This window comes from Schistocerca serialis, chromosome 1 (genome assembly GCF_023864345.2).
Source record: "Schistocerca serialis cubense isolate TAMUIC-IGC-003099 chromosome 1, iqSchSeri2.2, whole genome shotgun sequence".
Taxonomy (NCBI): domain Eukaryota; kingdom Metazoa; phylum Arthropoda; class Insecta; order Orthoptera; family Acrididae; genus Schistocerca; species Schistocerca serialis.
The window spans coordinates 797847129-797874987 of NC_064638.1; the positions used below are offsets into that span (position 1 = coordinate 797847129).

Genomic DNA, 27859 nt, shown 5'->3' on the forward strand with positions numbered 1-27859 from the left:
AAACAACCTTATAGAGCAGATGGCCACCTGCTTAATAGCATGTTTGTCTGTCTTTAGAACATAATACGTGATGGATTCTGTATATCAGCAATCTAAAAATTTGTTGGTAGGTTTGTGGATGTATGTGGCATTAGATGTCTACGCACAGGTCATGTAATTCATGTAAGTAAAGGGCCACTAATTTGCTATGCAGTGAAGGCACCTGACAGCGACCCAGATGTGTTCCATAGGATTTACATCGGGTGAATTTGGTCACTGAGACATCAACGTGAGTTCACTATAATGCTCCTCAAACCACTGTAATATGGTTATGACTCTAAGGCATGGACAATTAGAGTGCTGAAAGATAATACAGCTGTTGGGGCAGGCATCTAGACTGAAGCAATGTAGTTGGTTAGCAGCTGTCAGCGTGTATTCGATTACTATCACAGGTCCCATGCAAGTGAAGGAGAATGTCTCCCACAGCATAATAATGCTCTTGCCAACCTGCATCTGTGGCACACTACATGTTTTGAGCCACTGTTCACCTCAATGACGGCGTTTGTGGAAATGACGATCAACCTAGTGTAGCAAAAATGTGATTTAACTGAAGAGCTTACACATTTCCATTGATCGACAATTGAATTACAATGGTCGTGCCCACTGCAATCATATTTGACGACATTGTTGGGTCAACATGTGAACACACAAGGGTCGTCTGCTGCAGAACTCCATGTTCAACAATGTACAATGAATAGTGTGCTTCAAAACACATGTGCATGCACCAGTATTGTGCTCTTTCGACAGATATGCCACATATCATCTGTCCCACTGTACAAAGCAGACAAACCTCTTAACCTCACATTCTGTGAATAGTCGTGGACGTCCAACCATTTAGCGCCTAGTGGTGGTTTCACTGGGACTCCTACCTTTTACTGTAGATGCTCACGATGGTAGCACGTGAATATTCGACCAGCTTTGCTGGTTTGGAGATACTCGTACATAGTCTTTGTGTAATAGTAATCTGTCCTTTGTCAAAGTCACATCTCAATGGATTTCACCATATGCAACTCATATCTTCACTAGGCCGAGTCCCTGTCCTCATCTGCTTCGCTTTCGTACTTTTGTTACCATGCCCTTGCACAACACAGGAAGACTGGGCACAGCTAACAACAGAAACAATATCAGTGGAAAGCTGGGGATGGCAGCCTTGGCTGTTTATGGTATGTCAATCGAGGGTGATCTACAGATACCTCTACGCCTGAAGGTGTGACAGATTTTTTGTCTTCCTATTCGAAATTTCATTTCACTGAATAACTTTGAATTACAAAAAACCACAAAATGGAATTAGTTTGGCTTTCCAGCGTATGAACATTCAATAGTGCCTAAAACTCAAAAACTAGATGCTTTTGTAACATGAAATTTCATGCTCTACAACTCTGATAACTTGACATTTTCCATTTGGAGTAGATGTTTTTGAGTTACAGGCATTCACGGAGACTTTTCAGCCAAGTTGGTAAAAATGAACAAACTCTGACCTCTCACTGCAGCCAAATGGCTGCACTGATTCTGACTTTTAAGTAGATCATTCAACAAAAAATTTAAAGCTCTTTAATTTTGGTAATGGTAAAACTTTCATTGGGGGTGCATAGTTTCCAATTAACAGGGGCCAAAATTTTGTGTTTTTTTGGCCACAAACAGTTGTCCTGAGGGTATTGGAAGCTGAAAACTTGGATTCGTCATACTCTCCACTACATGCACACGATAAAAAAAAATAAAAAAAAAATCTTCTTCTCCATTTTTTGCAACCAATAAGTACCCCATAACTAGACTGCAAGGACATACCAATTACACCTGATGATATGCGATGAAGTATTAGTGCAGTCTGGTTCATCTATGCACCAGTTGTTCCATACCAGAATGAAAGTGTGTATTGTCACTGCTGGTGGTCATTTTGAACACAACCTGTGATGGTCAATTGTCTCGTCACTGTTCAGAATCCACGTAACTACCGTACGCACTCATATTGTTCCTTATTGTTTGCTACCACAGGTATTGCATAAGTGTCAGTGTGGGAACTTTTCAAAATGTGATAAATGACTCACACTAGATTCCTGAAACAAACATCACAGGCATTCTAATTTACCATACTTCTTGGCTGTTAATGTCAATAGGCACTGGTCCATTTTAAAAAGTGTATGTCTGCACAAAAAATACACTTTCTAAGTCTTATTATGATCTGTTGATTGGCTAAAAATACAAGCCTCTGGCTACCAATCCATTCTGTGAAAACCATATATCAATAGCATTTTCCATTTCTGCAATATTTGCGGTGCAAGTTTTAGATGATTCACCCTGTATTTGTGGTGTCTATTCTTTGGGACGTGTCCGAAAGAACAGACACCACATACATATAAAATAATTTACATTACAGAGGAAGTTACTTCTGAACATTTACAATTCCTATAACTGCTTAGAAATTGTGTCAGTTACCAGTTCCTGATATTACGTTGATATTAATTTCTGCATTAACAGGTGTAATATATTAAGTAAGTAATATATTAAATAGGCAAATCAACATTTCATCAAGAAAGAATTGTTTAAGAAAGATGAATCAATTACTCTGTATTTCATAATCAATCTCCATCAAAAGTATGAAAATCAATTTGCATGACACTGTGATGTCTGAGTGACAGACTAGTAGAGGGTACCTGTGAGCACCACCGCAGCCGCTCATGCCACCCAGATAGCAGAGAGTCGTAGAGCTGGCGCAGCCACTCATGAACACCACCATCCTCGGCTTCGACTAGAGACGCCCACTGATGCAGAAGTGCACCCCTTTGGCATTTATGGTAATATTTAAGCAGCTGTGGGAGCCGACCAATTGATGTGAAAATTTGTACGTAGATTAGTGACTGGTCTGTGGATAGCAATAGAAGTAGAGGACAGATATTAGCATATATATTTTACCATCTTGTTTAATTTTTAAAAGCAAAACTAAAACCTCCTTTTACTCATTTTGAATAAATGGTGATAATGTTGCTACTCATGAACACTGAAAGTATTTGTGACAGTGGGTAGCTAATGAGACTACCATGAATAGGCAAGTTACACTGTAGCAATGACTGAATGTTTCCGTATGAACAAGATGCTGTCAGTTTTTGTTATTGTTTGCTGTGTTTCATAAATATGTACATCATCTACAAACTGCCGTTGTATTCACCTACATATACATGATGTACTTCCAGCTTTTGTCTTACTCCTCTCTCTGTCTGCATCCTTTCATTTTTACTGATGGTCATCAATTTTGTGAAACCAAAACTGATCACCTCCAACATTTTCCACTGCTGTGAATCAATAGGAAAAAGGATTTAATAACTATTAATTTACATGTTCCTAATATTCATAGCTGCTGTCACATTTCTCACACCTTATGCACACACTACAGGAACAAGACAATAATAAATGGTTATTTTGATCATCCCCCCCCTGTACCATGGACTTTGCCGTTGGTGGAGAGGCTTGCATGCCTCAGTGATGCAGACAGCCGTACCGTAGGTGCAACCACAACGGAGGGGTATCTGTTGAGAGACCAGACAAACGTGTAGTTCCTGAAGAGGGGCAGCAGCCTTTTCAGTAGTTGCAGGGGCAACAGTCTGGATGATTGACTGATCTGGCCCTGTAACACTAACCAAAACGGCCATGCTGTGCTGGTACTGTGAACGGCTGAAAGCGAGGGGAAACTACAGCTCTAATTTTTCCTAAGGGCATGCAGCTTCACTGTATGGTTAAATGATGGTGGCATCCTCTTGGATAAAATATTCCGGAGATAAAATAGACCCCCATTTGGATCTTCGGGTTGGGACTTCTCAGGAGGATGTCGTTATCAGGAGAAACAAAACGGGCGCTCTACTGATTGGAGTGTGGAATGTCAGATCCCTTAATTGGGCAGGTAGGTCAGAAAATTTAAAAAGGGAAATCGATAGGTTAAAGTTAGATATAGTGGGAATTATTGAAGTTCAGTGACAGGAGGAACAGGACGTCTGGTCAGGTGAAAACAGGGTGATAAAATCAAATAGGAGTAACGCAGGAGTAAGTTTAATAATGAATTAAAAAACAGAAAAGTGGATAAGCTACTACGAACACCATTGCGAACACGTTACTGTAGCCAAGATAGACATGAAGCCCATGCCTACCACATTGGTATAAGTTTATATGACAACTAGCTCCGCAGATGATGAAGAGACTGAAGAAAAGTATGATGAGATAAAAGAAATTATTCAAATAGTTAACAGTGAAGAAAATTAAATAGTCATTGGAGACTGGAATTCAACAGTAGGAAAAGGAAGACAAGGATAAGTGGTAGGTGAATATGGACTGGGGGTAAGAAATGAAACAGGAAACCACCTGCTAGAATTTTGCACAGAGCACAACTTAGCCATCACCAATACTTGGTTTAAGAATTGTGAAATAAGGTTGTACACGTGGAAGAGCCCTGGAGAAACTGGAAGGTTTCAGATTGATTATATAATGGTAAGACAGAGATTTAGGAGCCAAGTTTTAAATTGTAAGACGTTTTCAGGGGCAGATGTGAGCTCTGACCACAATTTATTGGTTATGAACTGAAGAAACTGCAGAAAGACTGGAATTTAAGGAGATGGCACCTGTATAAACTGAAAGAATTAAAGGTTGCAGAGAGTTTCAGAGGGAGCATTAGGGAATGATTGACAAGAACAGGGAAAAGGGATACAGTAGAAGTAGAACAGGTACCTTTGAGAGATGAAATAGTGAAGGCAGCACAGGACCAAGTACATAAAAAGACAAGGGCTAATAGAAATCCTTGAATATTATACTGAATTTAATTGATAAAAGGAAAAAATATAAAAATTCAGTAAATGAAGCAGGCAAAAAGGAATACAAACATCTCAAAAATGAGATCGACAGGAAGTGCAAAACAGCTAAGAGAGAATGGCTAGAGGACAAATGTAAGGATGTGGAAGTATTTATCACTAGGGGTAAGATAGATGCCATCTACAGAAAAATTAAAGAGACCTTTGGAGAAAAGAGAACAACCTGCATGAATATCAAGAGCTTAGGTGGTAAACCAGTCCTAAGCAAAAGATGGGAAAGCCGAAATGTGGAAGGAATATATAGAGGGGCTATACAACGATGATGTACATGATGGCAGTATTATGTAACTAGAAGAGGACATAGATGAAGATGAGGTGGGAGATATATATCGCGGGAAGAATTTGATGGAGTGCTGAAAGACCTAAGTAGAAACAAGGGCCTGCGAGTAGAATTACTGATAACCTTGGGAGAGCCACCCATGACCAAACTCTTCCATCTGGTGGGCAAGATGTATGAGATAGGCAAAATATCCTCAGACTTCAAGAAGAATATAATGATTCCAGTTCCAAAGAAAGCAGGTGCTGACATGTGTGAAAATTACCGAACTGTTAGTTTAATAAATCACAGTTGCAAAATACCAACACTAATTCCTTACCAACAAATGGAAAAACTGGTAGGAGTCGCTCTTGGGGAAGATCAGTTTGGATTCTGCAGAAATACAGGAACACATGAGGCAATACAGACCCTACGACATATCTTAGAAGTTATGTTAAGGAAAAACAAACCTACATTTATATACTTGTAGAGTTGGAGAAAGCTTTTGACAATGTTGACTGGAACACTCTCTTTAAAATTCTGAAGGTGGCAGGGGTAAAATACAGGGAACAAAGGGATATTTCCGATTTGTACAGAAACTAGAAGGCAATTATGAGAGTCAAGGGACACGAAAGGGAAGCAATGGTTGAGAACGGAGTGTAACAGGGTTGTAGCCTATCCCCAATGTTATTCGATCTGTACATTGAACAAGCAGTAAAGGAAACCAAAGAAAAATTTGGAGTAGGAATTAAAATCCAGGGAGAAGAAATAAAAACCTTGCAGTTTGCCGATGACATTGTAATTCTATCAGAGACAGAAAAGGACTTGGAAGAACAGTTGAACAAAATGGACAGTGTCTTGAAACGAGGATATAAGATGAACATCAACAAAAATAAAATAAGAATAATGGAATGTAGTTGAATCAAATCAGGTGATGCTGAGGGAATTAGATTAGGAAATGAGACACTTAAAACAGTAGATGAGTTTTGCTATTTGGGCAGCAAAATAACTGAAGGTGGTCGAAGTAGACAGGGCGCAAAATGTAGACTGGCGATGGCAAGGAAAGCGTTTCTGAAGAAGAGAAATTTGTTAACACTGAGTATAGATTTAAGTGTCAGAAAATCTTTCCTGAAAGTACTTGTATGGAATGTAACCATATATGGATGTGAAACATGGACTACAAACAGCTTAGACACGAAGAAAATAGAAGCTTTTAAAATGTGGTGCTACAGAAGAATGCTGAAGATTAGACATGTAAATCATGTAACTAAATGAGGAGGTACTCAATAGAATTGGGGAAAAGAGGAATTTGTGGCACAACTTGACTAGAAGAAGGGATTGGTTGGTAGGACATGTTCTGAGGCATCAATGGATCACCAATTTAGAACTGGAGGGAAGCATGGAGGGCAAAAATTGTGAAGGGAGACCAAGATATGAATAAATTATGCAGATTCGGAAGGATGTAGGTTGCAGTAGTTACTTAGAAATGAAGAGGGTTGCACAGGATAGAGTAGTATGGAGAGCTGCATCAAACCAATCTTTGGACTGAAGACAACAACAACAACAACACACTTTGAATTTAATTAAAAAGCATGGCAGTAGCAAAAAAAAAAAAAAAAAAGAGTGCAATGTTTCTGAATCTTTCACATTTTATGTATATTTTCATGGCAGTCTGAAACAAACCATGTAAATATTATAATTGGGCACCTTTTCTGTTTTAGACTGCAAACTTTCTTCAGACAGTGTCAAAACACAGACATGAAATAGATTTTGAAAGTCAGTATTGAAACAAATTGGACACTTCATTCACACGTATCATCATGGACATTCCATCACATGATGCATTATAGGGGAGCTAAGAGTGTGGATTCTCATTTAGGGACAGCAGAGTACAAATCTCACGTCCTGTAGCTCCCTTAAAATGCTTTAGGTGGATTTTATATGATTCCTTGCACAACGGGGTGAATGCACTTGACAGTCTTGACAGTAGCTGAAAGAATTTAGGGAGTAGTTTTAGAACGCACGTAATGAACATTTTGTACACCAAACGGCACCCGTGAACAATAGCATCTGAATATGGCCACTGTTGGCTGAAACTGGTTACAAGTATGTCATAGAATGTAATTGTATCTAAAACAAAGAGAAGCTCAACTTAGGATATACACCACACAAATATGTAACAAGAGATGCTCAGTGACTTAAATGACAATCTTTCACAGAACTGTGACATTGTTCCATCGAAACACTGTTAGATAAATTTACAAAATTGATATTTGAGATAGACTGGATGACATCCTGCTACCTCACTCGTGCATCTCATATAGAATCAAAAGAATAGGATGAGAAAGATTAGGACACATCCAGAGGCACATAAAGAATTATTTTTACCTAGCCGGATCTAGAGATTAGGACAGCAAACTGCTAATATTTCGATGATGTGCCTACCACCATGCACTGTGAGGGGACTGTGATATATATACATAGATGTATAGACTGCTAGTATCTTCCAAATTTCTGGTACAACTCAGCTAATAATCTATATACATAAGTGATGTAGGATACTTCACTTTAAGGTGGAAGAAGAAGAAGAATTGTGAATTACAATTTTATCTAAATTTAAGCTACAAATAACAATTTTACAGCTATATTAGATGTTCTGCTAACAATTTCATAGCATCTATTATTTCAATGGCCTAAAATGTGAGAAAACTGCAACAAAAGGGATTTACATGATTGAAATCAACTTTTTCTGCCATATTAAGTAAATGAAAGTTCACAAATGATTAAGATTACAGAACCATTCATGATCTGACTTAATTTTCTAAGTGCCTCTAAACACTGTAATAAGGAATTGAGGAAGATCTTGTTATTTTGTACGAAAGTCAACTTCCATGCAGTTTGTACCCAAGTACCCAAAGTGGTCACTGAGAACTGTGACAAACAAAGTTTCTCACCATTCATACCCCAAACTATTTAATAGCCAACAAGTACTGTGAACATCTGGGTTAAGGACATAATAGTTCACAGAGGTTGCCAAGCGAGCATCTTAACATTTTTGTGGATGTCAGTAAAGGACACATTAAAGTTTGCCTAACTGAAAACCATTACAATCTGCAACTAAGCACACAACTGACAGCATTCCCAAATAAATTGCAGTCTGAGGCACTTGTGGCTTCCACGCAATGGAAGCTGTACGTGGCTACTCATGAACATGGAAGGCATTTGTTACAATGGGTAACTAACGAGACCACCATGAGTAGGCAAGTTACCTGGCTACGATGACTCATGAACATTTCCATAACAGCAATATACTTTCATCTCTTGTTATTGTTTGCTGTGCTTCACAAATCTAGACACCCTCTACCAGCTGCTCTTGCATTCATCTATGTGTACACATGTACATTATTTTTCCTCTCCCTGTCTGCACACTATCAGTCTTACTGCCAATAGAAAGTGCAAAAGTGCCTCACTGTCACTATGCCAAGTATACACACTTAGCAGTACTTCAGCTTCAAGTAACACTGTGGATGATGCTGAATGATCCATTATGACCACATGGACAATATGCCTGTCACCATATTGTCTGCTGCAATGCTTGCTTGACATTGCATACTGCTCTCTTCCATTTACTAGTTCCACACAATTATTACTGTTGCAGCAAAAAGCAGAGATATCTGTACGACAAACTCATTTCCCTAATATCAAATATTGTGCATCATTAGAACACACTCATCAGATGGCTCTTTAGTGACAGAACTGCTGTCAAGAACAAGTACGCATTTCCTCCATAATTTTAATGACTTGCTCGTACACTATTCAAAACATCCTATGAGTTTTGATTCATTGCAGCCATTCTTTCTAGGTGTCACAGTTTTCAAAATGTTAATGAACGCAAGGAAAGAAACATAATGTATTGATGACGTACGAAGAAATACTAATATAATAGGAAATATTGAAAATATTGTATACTAAAGGTCAAAAAGCATAGGTCAACTGAGTAAATTAACACCATTATCATGAATATTTGAAAGTTCAAACTGCATTCTTATTCTTTAAAAAATTAAATCTCACAAACTATTTTGAGGGCTGTTTTCATGCAACAAAACTTATCCTAAAACTTCCACAATACTAGAACTTTTCACCTTCATTTCAGTAAAGTGACCGAGATATGTAATTTTTTTGTAGTACTGTATGCAGAAATTCTAATTACTATGTATTTAATTATGAAAAATGGCAAGGTACTGCCAAAAAATAATTAACTGTCTTGAAGAAAAGACTATCTTCACTAAACAAGTAACTATTAAGCCAACTGTTGCAACTGTGACCTACCCACAGAACTCGAAGTGAATGCTTGAACCAACTGAGGGCTGGTCAAAGCCTCCAGTCTATTCTTCAGACCTTCAAGCTGCAGCTTCCTGTCTTCATAATCAGGAACATTAGCAAGTACAGCAAGTGACTGCTGCATGCTGACTAGCTTACTTGCAATTCTTTCCATATCACCAGACTCAAATGCCTGAAATCAGAGTTTTATTTTGTGAATGATTTTTTTTATTTATTATTGTCTTAGTTATTTTTGTTTTGTCATATCACTTTTTCACAGTTATAGTGCTGCCTAGAGCAATACACAGAAGCAGTGTCAATATCTTAACATTCTTTTATTAACTTAAGCAATCTCTACAGACATGTGAAAAGTTACATGTAGAAAGACATACGTATATTTACTAAAAAGGCATCGCTGAGCAACAGCCAGTGCCTTGAGTGAGGCCATCCATTTTACACATGTCTTGTGAGTGACAACAGTTTAGCTTCCTACCAAACTGCAATTCATACATTATGACTTTGCAAAGTAAGATGTGACCTGTCTGCAAAGAGGATGATACGTGGGGTGACTGAGGCTAATTTATTTTCCTTTTACAATATGTTTGAACATTTAAAAAATGTAGCATATTTAGAAAACAGTGCACTATGGTCATGATAAGTGAGACAACAATACCAGTTGTGAATGTTTGTGCTCCCTGCAAATGAACTAATAAAAACAAAAGCTGCCACTGCCAGGATGAGGACACTATACTCAGGTCAGTTGCAACATTGTTTACAACTTACAATCTTATTTTTAATATTCACACACTGCTTCACGTGTGAATAAAGTACGCCAGTCATGGCTGATTTAGGCAGTGTTTAAGGGGTGCATATGGTTCAGTACTACCAAGTCAGCCATTGGCTTGAGAACAGCTAGTACCCTCCATCGACAAATGAAGCAGTGTGTGGGTATTAAAAATGAAGTCTTAAGCCAAAATGGTGGTAACTGGACTCTCACATAGGGATTATGCCTATAATGAAAATGAAATGGAGGTGGTGGGGCATGTAGCAAGGTGAACGAATGGTAGATGCACCAAAGTTCTTAGTTGGGTGCCAAGAGATATGAACAGTCAAGATGACATTCAATGTGTGTGTGTGTGTGTGTGTGTGTGTGTGTGTGTGTGTGTGTGTGTGCGCGCGCGCGTGCGCGCGCGCGCGCGCGCGCGCCCACATGTGCACTGGATTAAGTTTCCTCGCCAGAAACAAGTAGCAGTGTACTTACAGTTCAGTGCTTTTCATTCAAACAAAAGGAACTTTTTTTGCACTGTACAAATAAACACATTATGAGTATATACTCAAAGGGATTGAAGAAAAATACAAAAACTGTGCAACAGATTTATTAATAGATTTCAGAAGTGCTTTCTTTTATTTTACTAATGTTTATCATTCACGACTTAATATGAAGCATATGTGAGCTGGAAAGCTACTGAAACAGGAATAAATAATAGTCAAATGCAGTATTTCAACAGAAGGAGAGATACAAAACATTTATATTCCTTTTTTTTTTAAGTTTCAGTGGTTTAGTACATTATGAATAAGGCTTTTATTACAAGCTATTTCCATCCTTCTCACTGGGAGCTGATTGTAGGGTAGTTAATTACATTATTAAACATCCTATTTTATTTTTATGCAAAATCAAACAATGGAAACTCTAGATTAGAATATCAATGTAGGAAAGATAGACTGGTACTTAGCATAAAGATGACACATTAAGTTGAAGACACTTCCAATTAAGAGACACACACACATAAGCTTTTAGCCACAGCATTCATTAGAAAAAGAAAGAGAAACATACACCATTTATTCACACAAGCAAGCACACTTCACACACACATGACCGCCAACTCTGGCTGCTCGCCAATGGCATTCTGTCCGAACTGCCAGTTGTGAAAGTTGTGGCTGAAACCTTATGTGTAAATATCTTAATTGTGCCTGTCTGCTATTTGACTTGTAATCTTTGGGGTAAGTAGCAATTTATCTCTTCTACATTGTGTTATTTTCATAAGAGCATTTCAAAACTGGTTTTCTATCTTTAATCGCTTCAGAAAAAAATATACTTCTTCCATGTCAGTCGCAAGAATGGTCCAGTTGTCTGCTTCATGAAGTGCTTGTTTTGCAGCCTGCAATTGTGTTTTTAAATGGTCTATGTGCTCCAGTGTTGCCATTGATTGTCCTGTGTCCTGTTCAACCTGTGAAAAAAGAACCACAAATCATATCAATCATGTCAGGCTACAAAATGGGTATGACCAGACAAGAAATAACAGAAAAACAATCATAGTAACAATCTTTTTGCACAAAAGTGAATCAAATCTATTTCAAATACTTGCAGTTACTACTGCAAACATAACTAAGTTGTGCACTTTCACTTTTTATGGTAGTTATCATGAGGGTATAGTCACCATGTCAGTACTCTCTGTCCTCCTACACAGTCTGTTTCAAGACATTCACTGCATTAAACTTTCTGTGCCATACTGGCACAGTTTTTGGGCCAGTTCTATTGTAACATTTTATGTAGCTTGCACCATGAAGTTGCTTCTGCCACGTAGATGGTGTCCCACTCTCTTTTGAGAGCATAATCATGTCAGATAGGTTCCTGACATGTGCCAATACAATCACTATCAGCAGCTGGTAGTTTTAGTATATTTCACCTTTCTTAGCCATTGTAGAACTTGGGTGCCAGTTACAAGAATAAATTAGCAAATGCTTCCACAGAACTGGCCAACTTCCACCAGTGTAATGTTGCTGATGCAGGAGTTGCATTTTGAATATATTTACCATTACTAGCATTATCCTATACACATGTGATTCAATACATAAGAACAAGTAACTGAGTGTATCTGATTTTGTTGCTATAAAAAATAAAACTCCTTGCAAATGATCTGCTAAGTTGATATGCTGAGTTGATCTTGTAACGGGGAAAATAAAAGTGCAGATAATAAGCACTGGCAAATACAAAATAAAAGAGTAATCTATAGTGAAAATAGTCACTAGTCTACTGTTATGCTCTATAGTCACCCGACAAGAACTATTTTTTCTCTTTCCACATTATTTGACTAGTCTCTGCTAAGCTTAACGTATCAATCTCTTAGTTCCTTTTTTCCACCTCCTTTTTACATGGTACATCTAATATCCTGCCACTCCAGTGACATGGACAGTCTTGGAGAGTGGCAGTGATGATAATTTCATGTAGAATATGGAAGCAAGTACCAGTAATAATAGCAGGGTTGTTCACAAGAACTGACACTTTACACTGAAAATACACGTGGCACTGCCTGTCTCATCAGTGTCCTTGTATTTCTACATAAACAGGATGATATAGCAATTCACAAATAAGTAAGTCCACCAACTTTCCAGAAATTACAATCTCTTAAGGATAAATAATTGAACGAGGTGGGGGAGGGGGGAGGATTGAACTGATGAGCCTCATGTCACTATCAGTGACTATAACTGCATCTCCACGGTGGACAACATGCAGCACATGGCAATATTTGTGTAGCATACAGTTCTGCTTTACCTGCTGCAACTCCAGGGGTCCCGCAGGTATGTCGCATGGAGACCCTCTACAGGAGATAAATACCTGTCCCAACAAACCTACATTTTTAGCATTTGTAGATTTAAAGGAAGTTTTTGACAATATTAAATAGAATACACTCTTTCAAATTCTGAAGGTAGCAGGTATAAAATATAGGGAGTGGAGGTTATCCACAATTAGTAGAAAAACCATACTGCAAGTGTATGAAGCAAAGGGCACAAAAGGTAAGCTGTATTTGTGGAGGGAATGGGACATAGTTCTAGCCTCTCTCTCTGATGTTATTCAATCTGTATATTGAGAAAGCAGTAAAGGAAACCAAAGAAAAATGTGGAGAAGGAATTAAAAAAATCTAAGGAGAAGAAAGAAAAACTTTGAGGTCTGCCAATGACACTGTAGTTCTGTCAGAGGCAGTAAAAGACCTGGAAGAGATGAGTTGAATGGAATGGTTAATGACTTGGGGGGGGGGGGGGGGGGGGAAAGAAAGAAAGAAATTTGCTGTACAACTTGTTTAAGAGAAGGGATTGGTTTATAGGACACATCCCGATGAATCAAGGAATGATAAATTTGGCAACAAGGAAGTATAGGAGTAAAAACTGTAGGGGAAACCAAGGCTTGAGTACAGAACCAAGTTCAAATGGACATACATTGTAGTAATTATGCAAAGTAGGCTAGTGTGGAGAGCTGAATCAAAAAAGTCTTCCGACTGAATACCACAACAACAAAATTCAACTGTAAATTGTTATTCTGCCTATTTTACACAAGATTGAAAGAGGCAGTTCCTTAAGAATGTGTCCATGCTCTTAGGTACATTATCGTATAACCTGATTATCATTTGCAGCCATATGGTTAAATTTTTAGATCTAAGTTTATGCCCCTTCTTAGCTCTTTGGGTGGTGTAGATGTGATTGTTATACACTGTGTTGCGATCTGCATCATTATCGCAAAATCCATATAACTGTGTCAATTTGAAGTGCATTCAGGCTGCCACTTAAAACTGAGTTACTCTTATGTGACCTATCTCATCTGGGCAGGATACTTCTAGAGCAATGACAGAATCTTTTCTGTTGCTCTGAATTATATCATGGCCAAGATACAATAAACACAACAGATGTAAAAATTATTCCAACATTCAAGCTTCTCTGCAGATTAGTTACTGTTCTGTCAAACTCACAGATACACTACAATTGTTTCCTGGCTATGAAATATACCTTTATTAGCAGTTTCTGACGATTACAGTTGCATATAATGAAAGTAATATTCATTTCTTATACCTTGTTCCTGCTCTGCCTCTTCATATTTGCTATTGTGCATGTATTTTTCACTGTGCTAACGCAAGAAATCTGTTAATAATTAAGTAAATATTTGTGCTTTAGGCTTGAAGAGTTGTGACTGTCAGCAAAGACCTCAGCAACGCCTTTAGCATACGGTACTAGATGGCGTACTGCTTCTCATTACAGTCTAGTGACTATGGATAGTTTTGACTCAATTTCTTTGTGCTCTGAAACGAAGAACATTCTTTTCACTTTGCCCAAAGTTTCTTTCTGCTGCCCAAACAATCTACAAACTATTTCTGTCCAACCTTATATACAACTGGTCGCAACCCCTTGCCACACAAGTTACATCCCATTGAAAGTAATAGGTGCAAGGCCTACTCTATGTACCCACGGAACACATTCTATTCTAGCTGCATTCCAGAGGCATAACCTACTTTATCAGAGCACAGCCACTTGCAAAAGAAGTCATACTATGTACCAAATCTGCTGAAACTTCTGCAAACAAATAAGCTGTCCACCTAAATCACTACAACCAAACAATGCTCAGGAGCAAAACTGAGCACCCAGTGGAACTAATGATGCTGTGTTTTACAACCCATGCCATGAAACAACACCCTCTCCAAATTTCAATTTACCTTAATTTCATATATGTAATTTGTCCTTACAATGCACCTGTTGCCCCCATAATACTCTTGTCCCAAATGTCTGCTGGGGTGTTGTGCACATAAAAAAGCAGGTTGGCGGAGGGGGGTGCGGAATGCCAAAGAAGTAGTGTGGCACATGACACTTCACACAGTAGCATCATTCTGCCATGTCTGTCTGTACGCACAGAACATCTAGAGTTGATTTTCATACTAGTTTATGTATGATGAGGATACTTAACAACTGTATAGTTTGTTTTGGGTGCCATAACACAACCATGACAAGTAGTACATTAAAAGTGACAGTGTCATTTTTTCAAGCATATAAATGTTTTGTAGGGACAGTCAGAAGCAGAAACAGTGTGGTGCTCACACCAGCATTGCCAGTTATGAAGCTGGAGTGGCTGGCAGATTTGCAAAGTATTCTCCAGTTCTCCCTCTCTCCACACAGAATGCACCAAACAGCTGCATTCTTAGTTTCACATCATCATAACCCCTGTCGCATACCCAAGTCCATCCCTCTCATGCCTCCCTCTTCACTCTATTAATCTGCAGCCATAGTAGTTTCTCTAGTCTTCCTCTTCCTCTGCTTCTGTTCCTATCCCATTCCACTTCTCCACTTCACCATGTGTCACTCTCAACATCCTCTGCCTGCATCAATCCAAGTTCACTGGTGCCACATTTGCATACTGTTCTCTTGGTGCCTCTCCTATCCAACCATCAGCCTGCACTCCCTTCACCCTTCCCTGCCATTCCCCAACTCTCTTTTCCCCTCGACCACTCCACCTGGCAACCGCTCACTACAGTCAAGTCACAATGCAGGGACATTATAGCTGTCCAAGACATTGTAGCTGTGTATGTTTGTGTGTCGAGAAGCCCAGTGACCCCTTTAGTTAGGTGTATTGGCCTGGCACAGCTGCAAGATTTCCACTGCTACAGAAAATGAATTACAATAATCCCCTTCATCAATTGGCTATGGCATTTTGTTTTGGCTTCTCTGGTTGGTTGCTACGCTATTGTTGCAGATGTTTTTAATGTTTACTAAGACCTTGGATATGTATCTGCAAACAAGCAAAGTATTAATTACGTAACTTTAGACTTTTAATGCAATAATTAAAACTTTATGATCATCCCTTAAGTGTGTTTTTTTATTTATTTTAACGATAGGCCTGAGGAAGGACACTAAGTTTAGCTTCTGTTTCTATCACGTTTATATGCCCATCAACTGCTCAATGCCTAAGCTATATAGTGAGTTGCCACCATTATTGCTTCCATTATTTATATTCCACCCAGGGTATGACCCATACTTCAGTGGGCTTTGAATGCATTCAGCCAACCAACTCAGGTGTTTCGTTGTTTAGCCGTCCTTCACCTGAATTAATATTCCATCTGTAATTACTTTATGATTTCAGGACATTTAGTGTTGAGATTCCATAAGACTGTTACTATGCAGAATGTATTTTTCTTCAACACACAGGTTGATTTAGTAAGTGTTCAAATCCATTTAACTACCATGGCATCAGATTAGAATATTTAACTTAAAACTGACAATCATTAAACACTGAAAAACTGATCCTCGCATTTATGCAATCACAGAGCAGTCATTCTGTGAATAATTTGTTGCCAGCTGTAATGAAAAAGGGAGGGCAAATGTGAAGCAATGAAATTGATACAGGTAGAAAAACAGGACATAATGAGCCAGGAAAAGCTCAAAAGTAGTTCATTTGATATTACTGGAAACAGGACACAATGGGATAGGAAAGTAGTTTATTTGATATTACTGGCTAGGATATCAATTATAACAGTTAAGTTAATTTAGCAGGACCACTCTTTCTCTCCTTATTTTTGTTAACTGCATTACTTACCTTTTCAATATCTTTCTTTACAGCATTCATTTTCTCCCGTAAAAGCATGGCTTCCTGTTGTAAAATCTCTGTATCTCGCATTATTCGTGGTAGACTCTGGAGTATCTGTTAAAGATTGTAAAATGGGAAGTTACAAATTAAAATACGATAACATAACAGTAAGGAATTAGGGGAGTAATCCAGAAAGTAAGTTCTGTTGCTATTTGGTATGTTGCAAGAAATAAGATATAGCTGTGACTAGTGCAGTCAAATATGAATAAGAACTAAACATGTTGTAGGCACAGGCATTCGGACGAAAACCATGCAAGAAAATGACTTTGTAGTAAGCGTAAAAGGTCCAATGATGTAGTGAAACATGAAACAGATGTCTGTGTAAAATCTCTGCACAATTTTCTAGAACAGAACAAAACAAGAGACAGTAGTTACCACAGTGCCACATAGGCACAATATAATCTATATTTCACACATAAGTAATGAAATTCAAAGGACAAATATTAAAATAAAGAAACTGTGAGCTGAATATGCAAACTGTGATGTGCTCCATATTAGTAAGCTGCTGCATAGCCTTCACACCAAGCATGTCTTCCACCTAAACTGTGAAGGGAAAAAGTTTGTGTATGATTGTGACAATGAAATAATTCAAAAAAGACTCAAACAGACTAACACTGTCTATAAATGTAGTGCTTTGAATAATAACAGAAATGTATTAGAATAAGACAGTGACTTGACAGGCAATACACTTCTCAGGATGGAGCTAGGCACTAGAAGGAACAATCAAAAGAGTGAGTGTTTACAGACAATAAACAATAAACCTAAATCTGGCACTGTAGATCAAATGAACATTTGGTTCATTAGGAATAAAATATTAGAACATTTTTGTAATACTGAAAATGTTGATGTTGCATGTGTAACAGAACAATGGAGGACAGATCAGGTAGAATATTTTATCCCTCAAGGTTACACTGTTTGTAAAATAAAGTGTAGATGTGAAAGAAAGAATGGAGATGCACTAATATTAGTTGGAGATACTATGTTTTCTAAGATAGATGTTAGCACTTACCATACTGAACTAGATGGAGAATTAAGCTGTATAAGACTTAGTGCAGAGATTACCATAAATGTTAGTTTATATAGATCTCCAAGAGGAGATGTAAACATATTTTTTGAAAGATTTGAACTGATTATGAGGAAAATTTTGAAAACTAAGATAAACAACATTATTTGTGGCAATTTCAACACTGAAATGACCAACAAGGATGAACATGTTACAAGAAAATATCTTTAACATGTTAAGATCTCTAAATATTCACTGTAAAAACTACACACCTACATGGAATAATGCCTGCTTGGAAAATATTACAGTTATTTTTTCTGAGATATTTATGATTTCATCCTAGTTAGTGTTGCACTAGCAGACCATGAACCATTCATTTTAATATTTTTCTGAGATCAGTTGTTTAAGTCAGACACATCAGCCAGCATGAAGTCTAATGCTAAATGGTTAAGAGACCAGAAAAAGAATACATTATTCTACTTATTGACAGATTAGCTGATAGCTTGATCAGCTAAATGCAGCACTGGATCCTGAAGAAGTAAATGATTGCTTTATAATCTCTGTGAGTAGGTAGAGAGCACAAAATTAATCAAAATGTGCTGTAGAGCCTCTTGGTGCTGAGTCACCAAAGGGGTATGCCTTTCACTGAGATGTTGTCACCCCCAAGGATATTACAACAGCTGTGTCAAGATTGACTCCAGTGTTATGACTGTTATTGGTTCTTCAATTATGTGATTAAAAAAACTAATACATACCATCTCTCAACCTCTTACTATCATATATAATAAGTGTTCATACTGTGGAGTTTCCCCTGGTACACTCAAAATTGCTCAGCGACACCAGCCTTTAAAAAGGGGGATACACACTTGCCTCAAAACTAGTGACTAATTGTCCAAATTTTCTCCAAACTTTTAGTGAATCTAAGGTGCAAGCAGCTAAATAGCTATTTTGGAAAGCATGATCTCCTCTCCAGCACACAGTCACAGTATGCATTCCAGCATGGCAAAAATACAAATGCTGCTGTCACTTAAATTGTTAACCATGTGTTAACTGCATTTGAACATTGGGATCTAGTATCAGTTGTATTTTTTAATCTCAGCAATGTCTTGGGCTGTATGCCATTTAACATTCTACTTAAAAAACTGGCATGTTATGTCGTACACAACCCATCTTTGGATGTAATTGTGTAATATCTAAGCAACAGAAAGCTGTTTGTATCAGTCAAAAACAGATGTTCTTCCTTGAAGGAAGTCTGGACTGGAGCGCTACAGGGCTTACCGTATTTACTCGAATCTAAGCCGCACCTGAAAAATGAGACTCGAAATCAAGGAAAAAAAAAAAAATTTTCCCGAATCTGAGCCTCACCTGAAATTTGAGACTCTAAATTCAAGGAGAGAAAAAAGTTTTAAACCGCACCTCCAAATCGAAACAAAGTTGGTTCAGTGTAACATGAGACACAATTGTGGTCAAATGGATGAAGATTCAGCTACAGTAGTTTGGTGTGAGTTGTAAGCTTAACAGTTAAGCTTTACCAAGTAGCCATTGTTATGTCAGGTGGTCCGTCCGTATTTATACGGGTACCCTTCCTTTTTTACGAGCTTTGTCTTGTTCGAATTGATTGCTTATTTTGCTTTGATCTGATAAGTGCCGTTATGTTTGGTATAGGTGTTTAGGTCGCTCTAAGCTGAAAATGCATTATTGTACTGTGTCATGCATTGTTTGTCACATTCTGATAATGACTGTTTACGACCTGTCTCCACTCGCGGCATGGCTTGCTTTTGTGTGCGTTCCGTGGCTTACAGTAAAAAAAAAGAGAGCAATTGTCTCATAAGCAAAACAATGGCAAGAGACTGCTATTTGTTATTAGGCCTACTTACACTGCAGCTTTCTTTGATAATGATCAACAAGAACCAAATAATAGACTGCGTATGATAGCTGTTCTGAACAAGAGTTTAGCGAAAAAATTTCTCCATTTGAAAATCTTTGCGGACGCCTCTTTAGTACATTACATTTTTCACAGAAATTAGATTCATCTTAGATTTAAAAATCTAGTCAGTTGCCGTGCTTCATTTCTGACTGTATCGCTATTCAGCATAAGAATAATAGGAATACAAACATGACTTGGTACGTATATTCTTCCGCATTTGCTGTTGTCTCACTCTAGTTTCATAGTTTATTAGGCAGACAAGATTGAAATGAGATAGCAGCAGACACGAAAGAATACATGGCATAATGTTTAAATTATTCTATCTTTTCTTTTAATTTATTTACTGATGCAGAGGTTTTGGCGCCAATATTTATCTTTGTGCCTGCAAAGCATGCCTGTGTAGCGCTACGTATATTCGATGGCAGAAGTTAGTTGTAGCGGCACCTACCAACATTTTTCAGAACTTCCGCTTACTTTGCACTTGATTCTAAGCTGCAGGCGGTTTTTTGGATTACAAAAACCGGAAAAAAAGTGCGGCTTGGATTCGAGTAAATACGGTAGTCCCTTTCCACTCATCGTTACAGTAAACGATCTGCCAAACCACATAGGAGCAGATTCCGCAGTGTGTTGTGCAGATGACATAACACTGCTAAAACCCACCATGACATGACAAAATTGCATCTAGCAACACAGGAAAGTTAGAACAAGCAATGAACTGAAACTTCCTATCAGATTAAAACTGTGTGCTGGACCGAGACTCGAACTCGGCACCTTTGCCTTTCGCGGGCAAGTGCTCTACCATGTGAGCTACCAAAGCACGACTCACGCCCCGTCCTCACAGCTTTACTTCCGCCAGTACCTCGCTTCCTATCTTCCAAACTTTACAGAAGCTCCCCTGCGAACCATGCAAGACTAGCACTCCTGAAAGAAAGGATATTGTGCAGACATAGCTTAACCACAGCCAATTCTAGTCTTGCATGGTTCGCAGGAGAGCTTCTGTAAAGTTTGGAAGGTAAGAGACGAGGTACTGGCGGAAGTAAAGCTGTGAGGACAGGGCGTGAGTCGTGCTTGGGTTGCTCAGATGGTAGAGCACTTGCTCGGGAAAGGGAAAGGTCCTGAGTTCGAGTCTCGGTCCGGCACACAGTTTTAATCTGCCAGGAAGTTTCATATCAGAGTACACTCCGCTGCAGCGTGAAAACCTCATTCAAGCAATGAATTGGTTTTCTTAAAATGAACTCCTACAGAATGCTGATAAAACACAGGAATTAGTTTTGGGTCCTACAACAGATTTGGTAAGTAAATTAGTAAAGTTGTTAAGCTTTCACATTGATTCAAAATTAAACAGGGAGTAACATATTAGCCATGTCTGCAGGAGAGTAGCAACAGCAAGCTATCTCACATGGAAACTGATGGATACAGCCACCGGTGAGTATCTAAAGGTTGCATATTTTGGCCTATTTCAGTCGCACACTTCCTACGGCTTACTGTTCTGGGGACGTTCCACCTATGTCAGTGAAATTCTGAAAATTCAAGGGGGGGAGGGGGGGGGGGGGGAGGTAATCAGAACAATGAGCAATGTGACACCTAAGGAACACTACCATCCCTCTTTATCAAGCTCCAGATATTGACTGTTAATCTATATACAGTGTTGCATCACAAATGATTTCAGCACCACAGAGATGATACACCCTTACAATGCTAGAGGCAGACTGAGTCTTGATATACTGAGACACAAACTCACACAAACAGCAAACTCACACAAAATAACATGCTTAAAACTTTTTAATGAACCTCCAATAGCTTCTCAGATATTATCCCTTTATATTTTCAAAGTTAAGAAGTATGATTGGCAACTGAAACACCCATTTTACAAGTTATCCAATGTATTTGAAATATACATGATTGACATTAGTAGTTAAGGATTTTTCTGAAAGATATGGAATCAAATTGTAAAAACTTCACTGTAAAAAATAATCTTAATTGAATATTTGATGTTCAAACCTATTCCACTGTATCTGGTCAGCAGTGAATAAACTGAGTAAATGGTGTGAAACATTGATTCAAATAGTATAAATCGGCAAATTTACATATCTTTCACTATTTTTCTAAATTTTACTCTTGAGGGTTTTATAATAGCATGCAATGAGTTTGTGTTTTCCTTCACTGTAATGACATAAATTTCACAGTCTACCTCACAGCCCAAATCCTGCCACCTAACTTATAGGAAACGCTAAGCAGACAGCTTAAGACATTCTAACATGACTCTCGAGAAACCCAATGGCACTAAATGGGAAAAATCCATGAACTAGCTGCTAGGGTCATAGTTCTCTATGAAACATGTGCTCCTATGAGCACCAGAGTAAGAAAAACTCCTGCTGCTCAGCTGCCAACTTGCATAAATCAAATTAACAACAGGGATGGTGTTCATGGATGTTTCAAGTCAAATCTGAAGCTTTAACACAATGAAGACTACAGAAAGCTACAAAAACATGGTAAAAACACACACACACACACACACACACAAAAATGCCAGTATCACACTCACAATTCTGTGAAAGAATGTCAACTTGAATTGTCAATTATTAATAATAATAATAAAACCAAGATCATGATACTTCGAGATCAATCAGGTACATCAGCTACTGATGTGCTATCAGAATATGAAGAAGTTGGTCACTTTTGTCTACCGGGGCTCACTATTTCAGAAAGACAGTGGCTCTACACAGGAAATATGATGTAGAGTTGTTCTAGGTAGGGATGCTGCATCAAAGCTGACAGTGATTTGGAAAGACTGAGTACTAACCAGGCATACTAAATTGAGAGTGCTGAAGTATCTGGTGTTTCCAGTTTTCCTTTATGGTGCTGAAACATGGACAATAACTGAAGGGACCCGCAAAAGAATTGATGCTTTTGAGATGCAGACATGCAGGAGGCTGCTGAGAACATCATGAATAGAGAAATGGTGCTGAAACATGGACAATAACTGAAGGAACCCGGAAAAGAATTGGTGTTTTTGAGATGAAGACATGCAGGAGGCTGCTGAGAACATCATGAATAGAGAAATGGACCAAAAAGTCAATCCTTCAAGAACTCATGGTGGAGAACAGGTTGTCGAATATATGTTTCCAGTGAATCCTGCAGTTCTTTGGTCACATACTTCTATGACAGGAGGATAACTTGAAACTGATAATCATCCAAGGCAAGGTCGATGGGAAAAAGAGTGCTGGGAAGACCACCAAGATGACGGGCAGGTCAGATAAACAAGACTACACACCAAACATAGGGCTAGCTACTCCAAGATGCAGACGACCAGGAAAAACAGAGACAGACTGTTAAGAGAATTGTGAAATGGGTCACCAACTTTTAACTATGAAAGATAGAGTGTTGTTGTTGTTGATGATGACTGAGAGGTTTAAACATCCATCATTCAGTAAATTTATGATAATAATTACCCAACTCATATGCAACTGTGGCTGTTTCAATTCTGTTCACCTTTGAAAGCACAATACACAAATGTTGTATTAATTCGCATAAATCAACCAAGTGATGGATGTTTAAACCTCTGAAGTGCATAAGGAAATAAAATAAATCATGACCAGTCACAGTTCAACTTATATTTCCATGTTTTGGACTTTATACAGGGTATCCCATGAGGAACGATCAATATTTGGGGATACGAAATGAACAATCATTCAAAGTAAAAATGTATAGTAAACATGGGCTCTAAAATGCATACCTTAACAGCCATGAACACTTGTTCAGTAGAAGACACATGTTACACAGTACTGAGAATGAAAAAGTACTCTTAGCTCTTAAGGTATGCTCTTTAGAGCAAATGCTTGCTGGATTTTTTTTTTTTTTCTTGTTTTGGTCCATACTACCACCTCAAAGCATGGGAAGTAAAGAGCTTGCAGTAGAAGGATTAGTCCTTATTTACTAGACTTTTTGAACTTTGAATGATTGTCTCTGTCATATCTATGAATAATGACCACCCCTATTTAATCAGCCAACAATATGCTGATTTTATACTGTCATGACTTTATAAACACATGCTGTCACCACTAATGCAAAGATCCCAACTAAATGAAACTGCTATTTAAGCCCTACAAAATCAAGAATGTTTGAGTGTTGCATGTATAACAGGGTGGTTGCAGTGCAGTGTACCTAATATTCTCATCAACAAATTGTACTTTCCAGGTAACCGAATGTATATAAGCTTTTTAATCATATAGGATAATGATAACCTCAATTACTCAATAACAATAAATTATGTCACCTGCTGACTTGTGTCCTCCAAAGCACTGTTGACTTGTTGCACATACAGCTGCAGTTTCATGACTAATGAAGATGCAAATGCCTGGAAATATTAAAACAAATTAACATCCTGACACAAAAGATAGAGATTTGTCAGAATTTATACAAACTTATGAGATAATTCCATGACTTACATCTCTGTTTTCTTGGGCTTCTGCCCTTCGAAATGTTTTGTTTATCCATTCCTTAACATCAAAATTGTCTTCAGAAAATGCTGATATATCCTAAAAGAAAAGGAAAATATTAAATTATAGTAGTAATTAGCCATCAACACAACATCAAATGTTCATGCAAAATAGCTCCATGGAAATGCCATGGCATCGCTAATTCCATCATAATATGAACTTAATTTTCAATACGAACTGCCAAAAATAACATAAAAGAACCACAGCTTTTAAGTGGACTATGAAGTAAACAATGTATAACGAATTGTCAACGCAAAGCCCTTTTATTGCTGTGGGTGATATTACAGAGCGAGAGACAGTTCTCATGCAAAATTGTCTGTTAGAGAAAGCTTAAGAGTTAGACAACCTCACCTTTTTTGAGGTGTTATAACCTCTGCCAAGACAATGTGTTGTTTGTGTAAAATTGTTTGTCCCACATGTGAAAGGGAATGCTGCAGCAATAACTCATCAAATACGCCTACGTATTTTTCCAGGTGTTTTATAGAACACTAAACCCCCAATTGCTCCAAGAAAAAATGATGATTAATAGTCTATGAGTAATTCTAACAGCTAAAAATAAGGTGCAAGCAAGATGGAATGTTTTACAGTCCATAATAGCATTAAACACTATCTAATACAAAACTGGCATTATGCTACATTGATCATCCGAGAAACAGGTGATTCCACTTTCATCAAAGTTGCTCATCTGAGAAACAGATGACTCCGCTTTCATCACATTTCACATATACGAAAAGGTCACAGTATAAAAGAATGCCCTCTTGATGAAACAGGCAACTCAATAGTTCAAGGACAATACATCGAAGTTAAATGATAGTAAAGCCCAACATTACTTTTCTCCCTCATGAATGCTGATACTGACCCACACAATCTCGAGGAAAAGTCAGTGAAACTGTTAGACATCAATCTCAACTGAAAGTTCTGTTGGTACATCCAAACACAAAAAGTTTGCAATAAATTATCAGGAGTAGTGTACCTGATAACACAATTAAAAAACTGTATCAATGAAGACCTACTCCTGATGGCCTAAGCAATTTTTCATTCACACATGAACTATGGGCTGATAGATACTCTGGGGAAATTCCGCTGGAGCTAATAAAGTCTTCCTCTGGCTGAAGAAAGTAATACAATACATTTTTGGTCTACAGAACACTTCTTGCAAAAAATACTTCACCGAACACAAAATAGGCTACTTACTGTTCCCAGCTTGTACATAAACTCAAGTTTTTGTCTATGCTACAGAGAATCACATTTATATAAACTACAGCTAATGTCCAGACTTATGAAACCAGTAACAGAAATCTGGACTAGACTATATAAGACTAAGAATAACTTTGCACACATTGGAAAGGAGTTCCTGAACAAAATATGGCCAAATATGAAGATATTCCCACAAAATAAATTTAAAATCATGGTGGAATAATGGATAAAAAGAAAGGCCTTGTATAATGCTAAGGAAATCATGTGTAATAGTGTAAATGATTTAGTAATTTAATTATGGTGTGAACTAAATGCTGTACAATACGCAAGTGCAAACTATTGTTTGCGTAAATTAAATATGTAACGCTATATTCAGTTGTAATATTATGTGTCATAAAGAAATAACTTGCACTAGATGAAGTATCCTGTAACAGCAAAATTGTCTTCAAACATATATAAAAAGATTTGATTTGATATCAGCAAAATTGCTAATTATTGTTTGAGCAGACCTAGTATTATGTCACATCCATTCAATTCAAGAGGGTAGTGCAGGAAAAATGACAAAGGATTTCATACGAATGTAAGTTACAATAACACAAATAGTTTTCAGCAGCTTAACAATAGTTACATATGGTAACATTTTCTGAAAGTGATACATGCTGGCAAGTAAAGTATTAATTTGATAATTAATCAATTTAATAAGATTTCCTCCTCTCCATCCTTGTCAAACTAGACCAGTATTAAGTAGAGGACGATGCAATCAATGGTACTGTTTCTCACAAGATTGTAGAAATACGGGTGTAATAAGATACTGTTACCTACAAATGAATTCTTAACTTTAAGGGGACGGTTTGTATGCCAGGTATTGTAGTATGTGTATTTTATTGTGTGACAGCGTACCATGGGCGAAATGCATGATTTGTACTTTGATGCAACAACCCCTTACTGTGGTACAACACCTACACGGACAGGAAACAAGGGCTACCTAATCCAATGTGTTAAAATCAAAACACAGCCATACCATCCCTTCGTGAATACAATGCTAGCTTTCTGGTGCGGGGTAAAGTACAGATGTCTGAAAAATGCGGCGAGCAATTCAAAGATCAAAAGTATACAATTCGCCTTGGCGCATTAAAATGCATATTGTACAACAGAAATGACACTACACATTACCATTGTTGTATGCAACGCTTTTGCAGGGATATGCCGTGTCTGCTAACAACTGTCTTCACCATTTGAAGCTTAGCATTGTTTGTTGTGATTTTGAAGTGTCGCATCACTACCTCGCTCGACCACGTAGACATCGATAATATCGACATGTATAACGTAATGATTTTCGATTTTTAAAATTATTACGATACCAAATGCTAACTGATGATAAACAAAATGTGAGAACACGAAAACGCTTAAAGCGCAGTTATATACAAATTCTAATAAATATTTCTAATTCTATAATAATTATGAGCAAATAGGAGTAGTCGACAATACTTTAAAACATTGATTTTCTTTTCTTAAAACAACGTAACTGAGTTTAAAGATGATCCAATAGCAGAATTCCAAACGTTAATAAACAAAATTGGTTAATAAATGAGATCAACCTAACACCCATAAACTTCATGTTCCACTGAAGGCTGTTGTTGATTCTAGAAGCATTTCTTCCTTTAAAATTTGTCTATTAATTCCGAAGCAGAACTATACGTTTGATACGTCGTAGTTAATTAAGAACAGAATTGATTTAATGACTAAAATTAAAGATATTGAAATTGTAGGAGACGCTACATTTGCTTCTTTTGATATAGCTAACTTAATTTACAACTGTACCAACTGAAGAAACAATAGAAATAAGTTTTAAGAAATTATTAAAGAAAGAAGTTATATATTTCAGAAATATCAGAGGTCAGTGTCATATTGCAATTAATATTGTCATATAATTACTCTACCTTAGATGGGAAACTATCAACAGAATGAGGGTCTTCCCGTGGGCAGTAGAGTATCAAGTTTCCTGGCAAACATATTTCTCAATCAACTGGCAACCACCTGTCACTCTAGGAAGGAACTGTCGATAGAAACTAGCTAAGCTATCCTATTTTACACTCAATTTAGGACACTAATCCGCAATAGGGAAATTTCTTATGTGGTTTACAGGTAGTCTCGCAAAAGAAAGCAAACCAAGCGTCAGAGGCACTACGAAAAGTCATAATGGCCAAGACAGTTGCTCAACTGATTGAGTTAAGCCAAGAAAACAGCATTCCAAACCACATGAAACATATCTCTCATGTGTCAAAAATGAGCCCCAAGTGCCCAAAGCAGAACTAACAATTCATGTAATGAGAAAAGATGCTCTTGTACCAAACAGATATCATATT

General features: G+C 37.7%; 1 protein-coding gene across 2 annotated transcripts in view; it reads right to left on the bottom strand.

Moving 5' to 3' along the window:
- The window catches only part of LOC126483833 (conserved oligomeric Golgi complex subunit 7), a 75411-nt gene extending 48623 nt beyond the window's left edge, over nucleotides 1-26788 (bottom strand). For both annotated transcript variants that reach the window (XM_050107048.1, XM_050107038.1), the window contains exons 1-7: nucleotides 26667-26788; nucleotides 24246-24335; nucleotides 24074-24154; nucleotides 16817-16921; nucleotides 11562-11693; nucleotides 9475-9658; nucleotides 2691-2899 (exon numbers count right to left, since the gene is read on the bottom strand). In XM_050107048.1, the coding sequence (XP_049963005.1) occupies nucleotides 2691-2899; nucleotides 9475-9658; nucleotides 11562-11693; nucleotides 16817-16921; nucleotides 24074-24154; nucleotides 24246-24335; nucleotides 26667-26669 (804 nt within the window). In that variant the 5' untranslated portion in view covers nucleotides 26670-26788. The remainder of the gene's footprint in view (nucleotides 1-2690; nucleotides 2900-9474; nucleotides 9659-11561; nucleotides 11694-16816; nucleotides 16922-24073; nucleotides 24155-24245; nucleotides 24336-26666) is intronic.
- Nucleotides 26789-27859: the final 1071 nt, after the last annotated feature.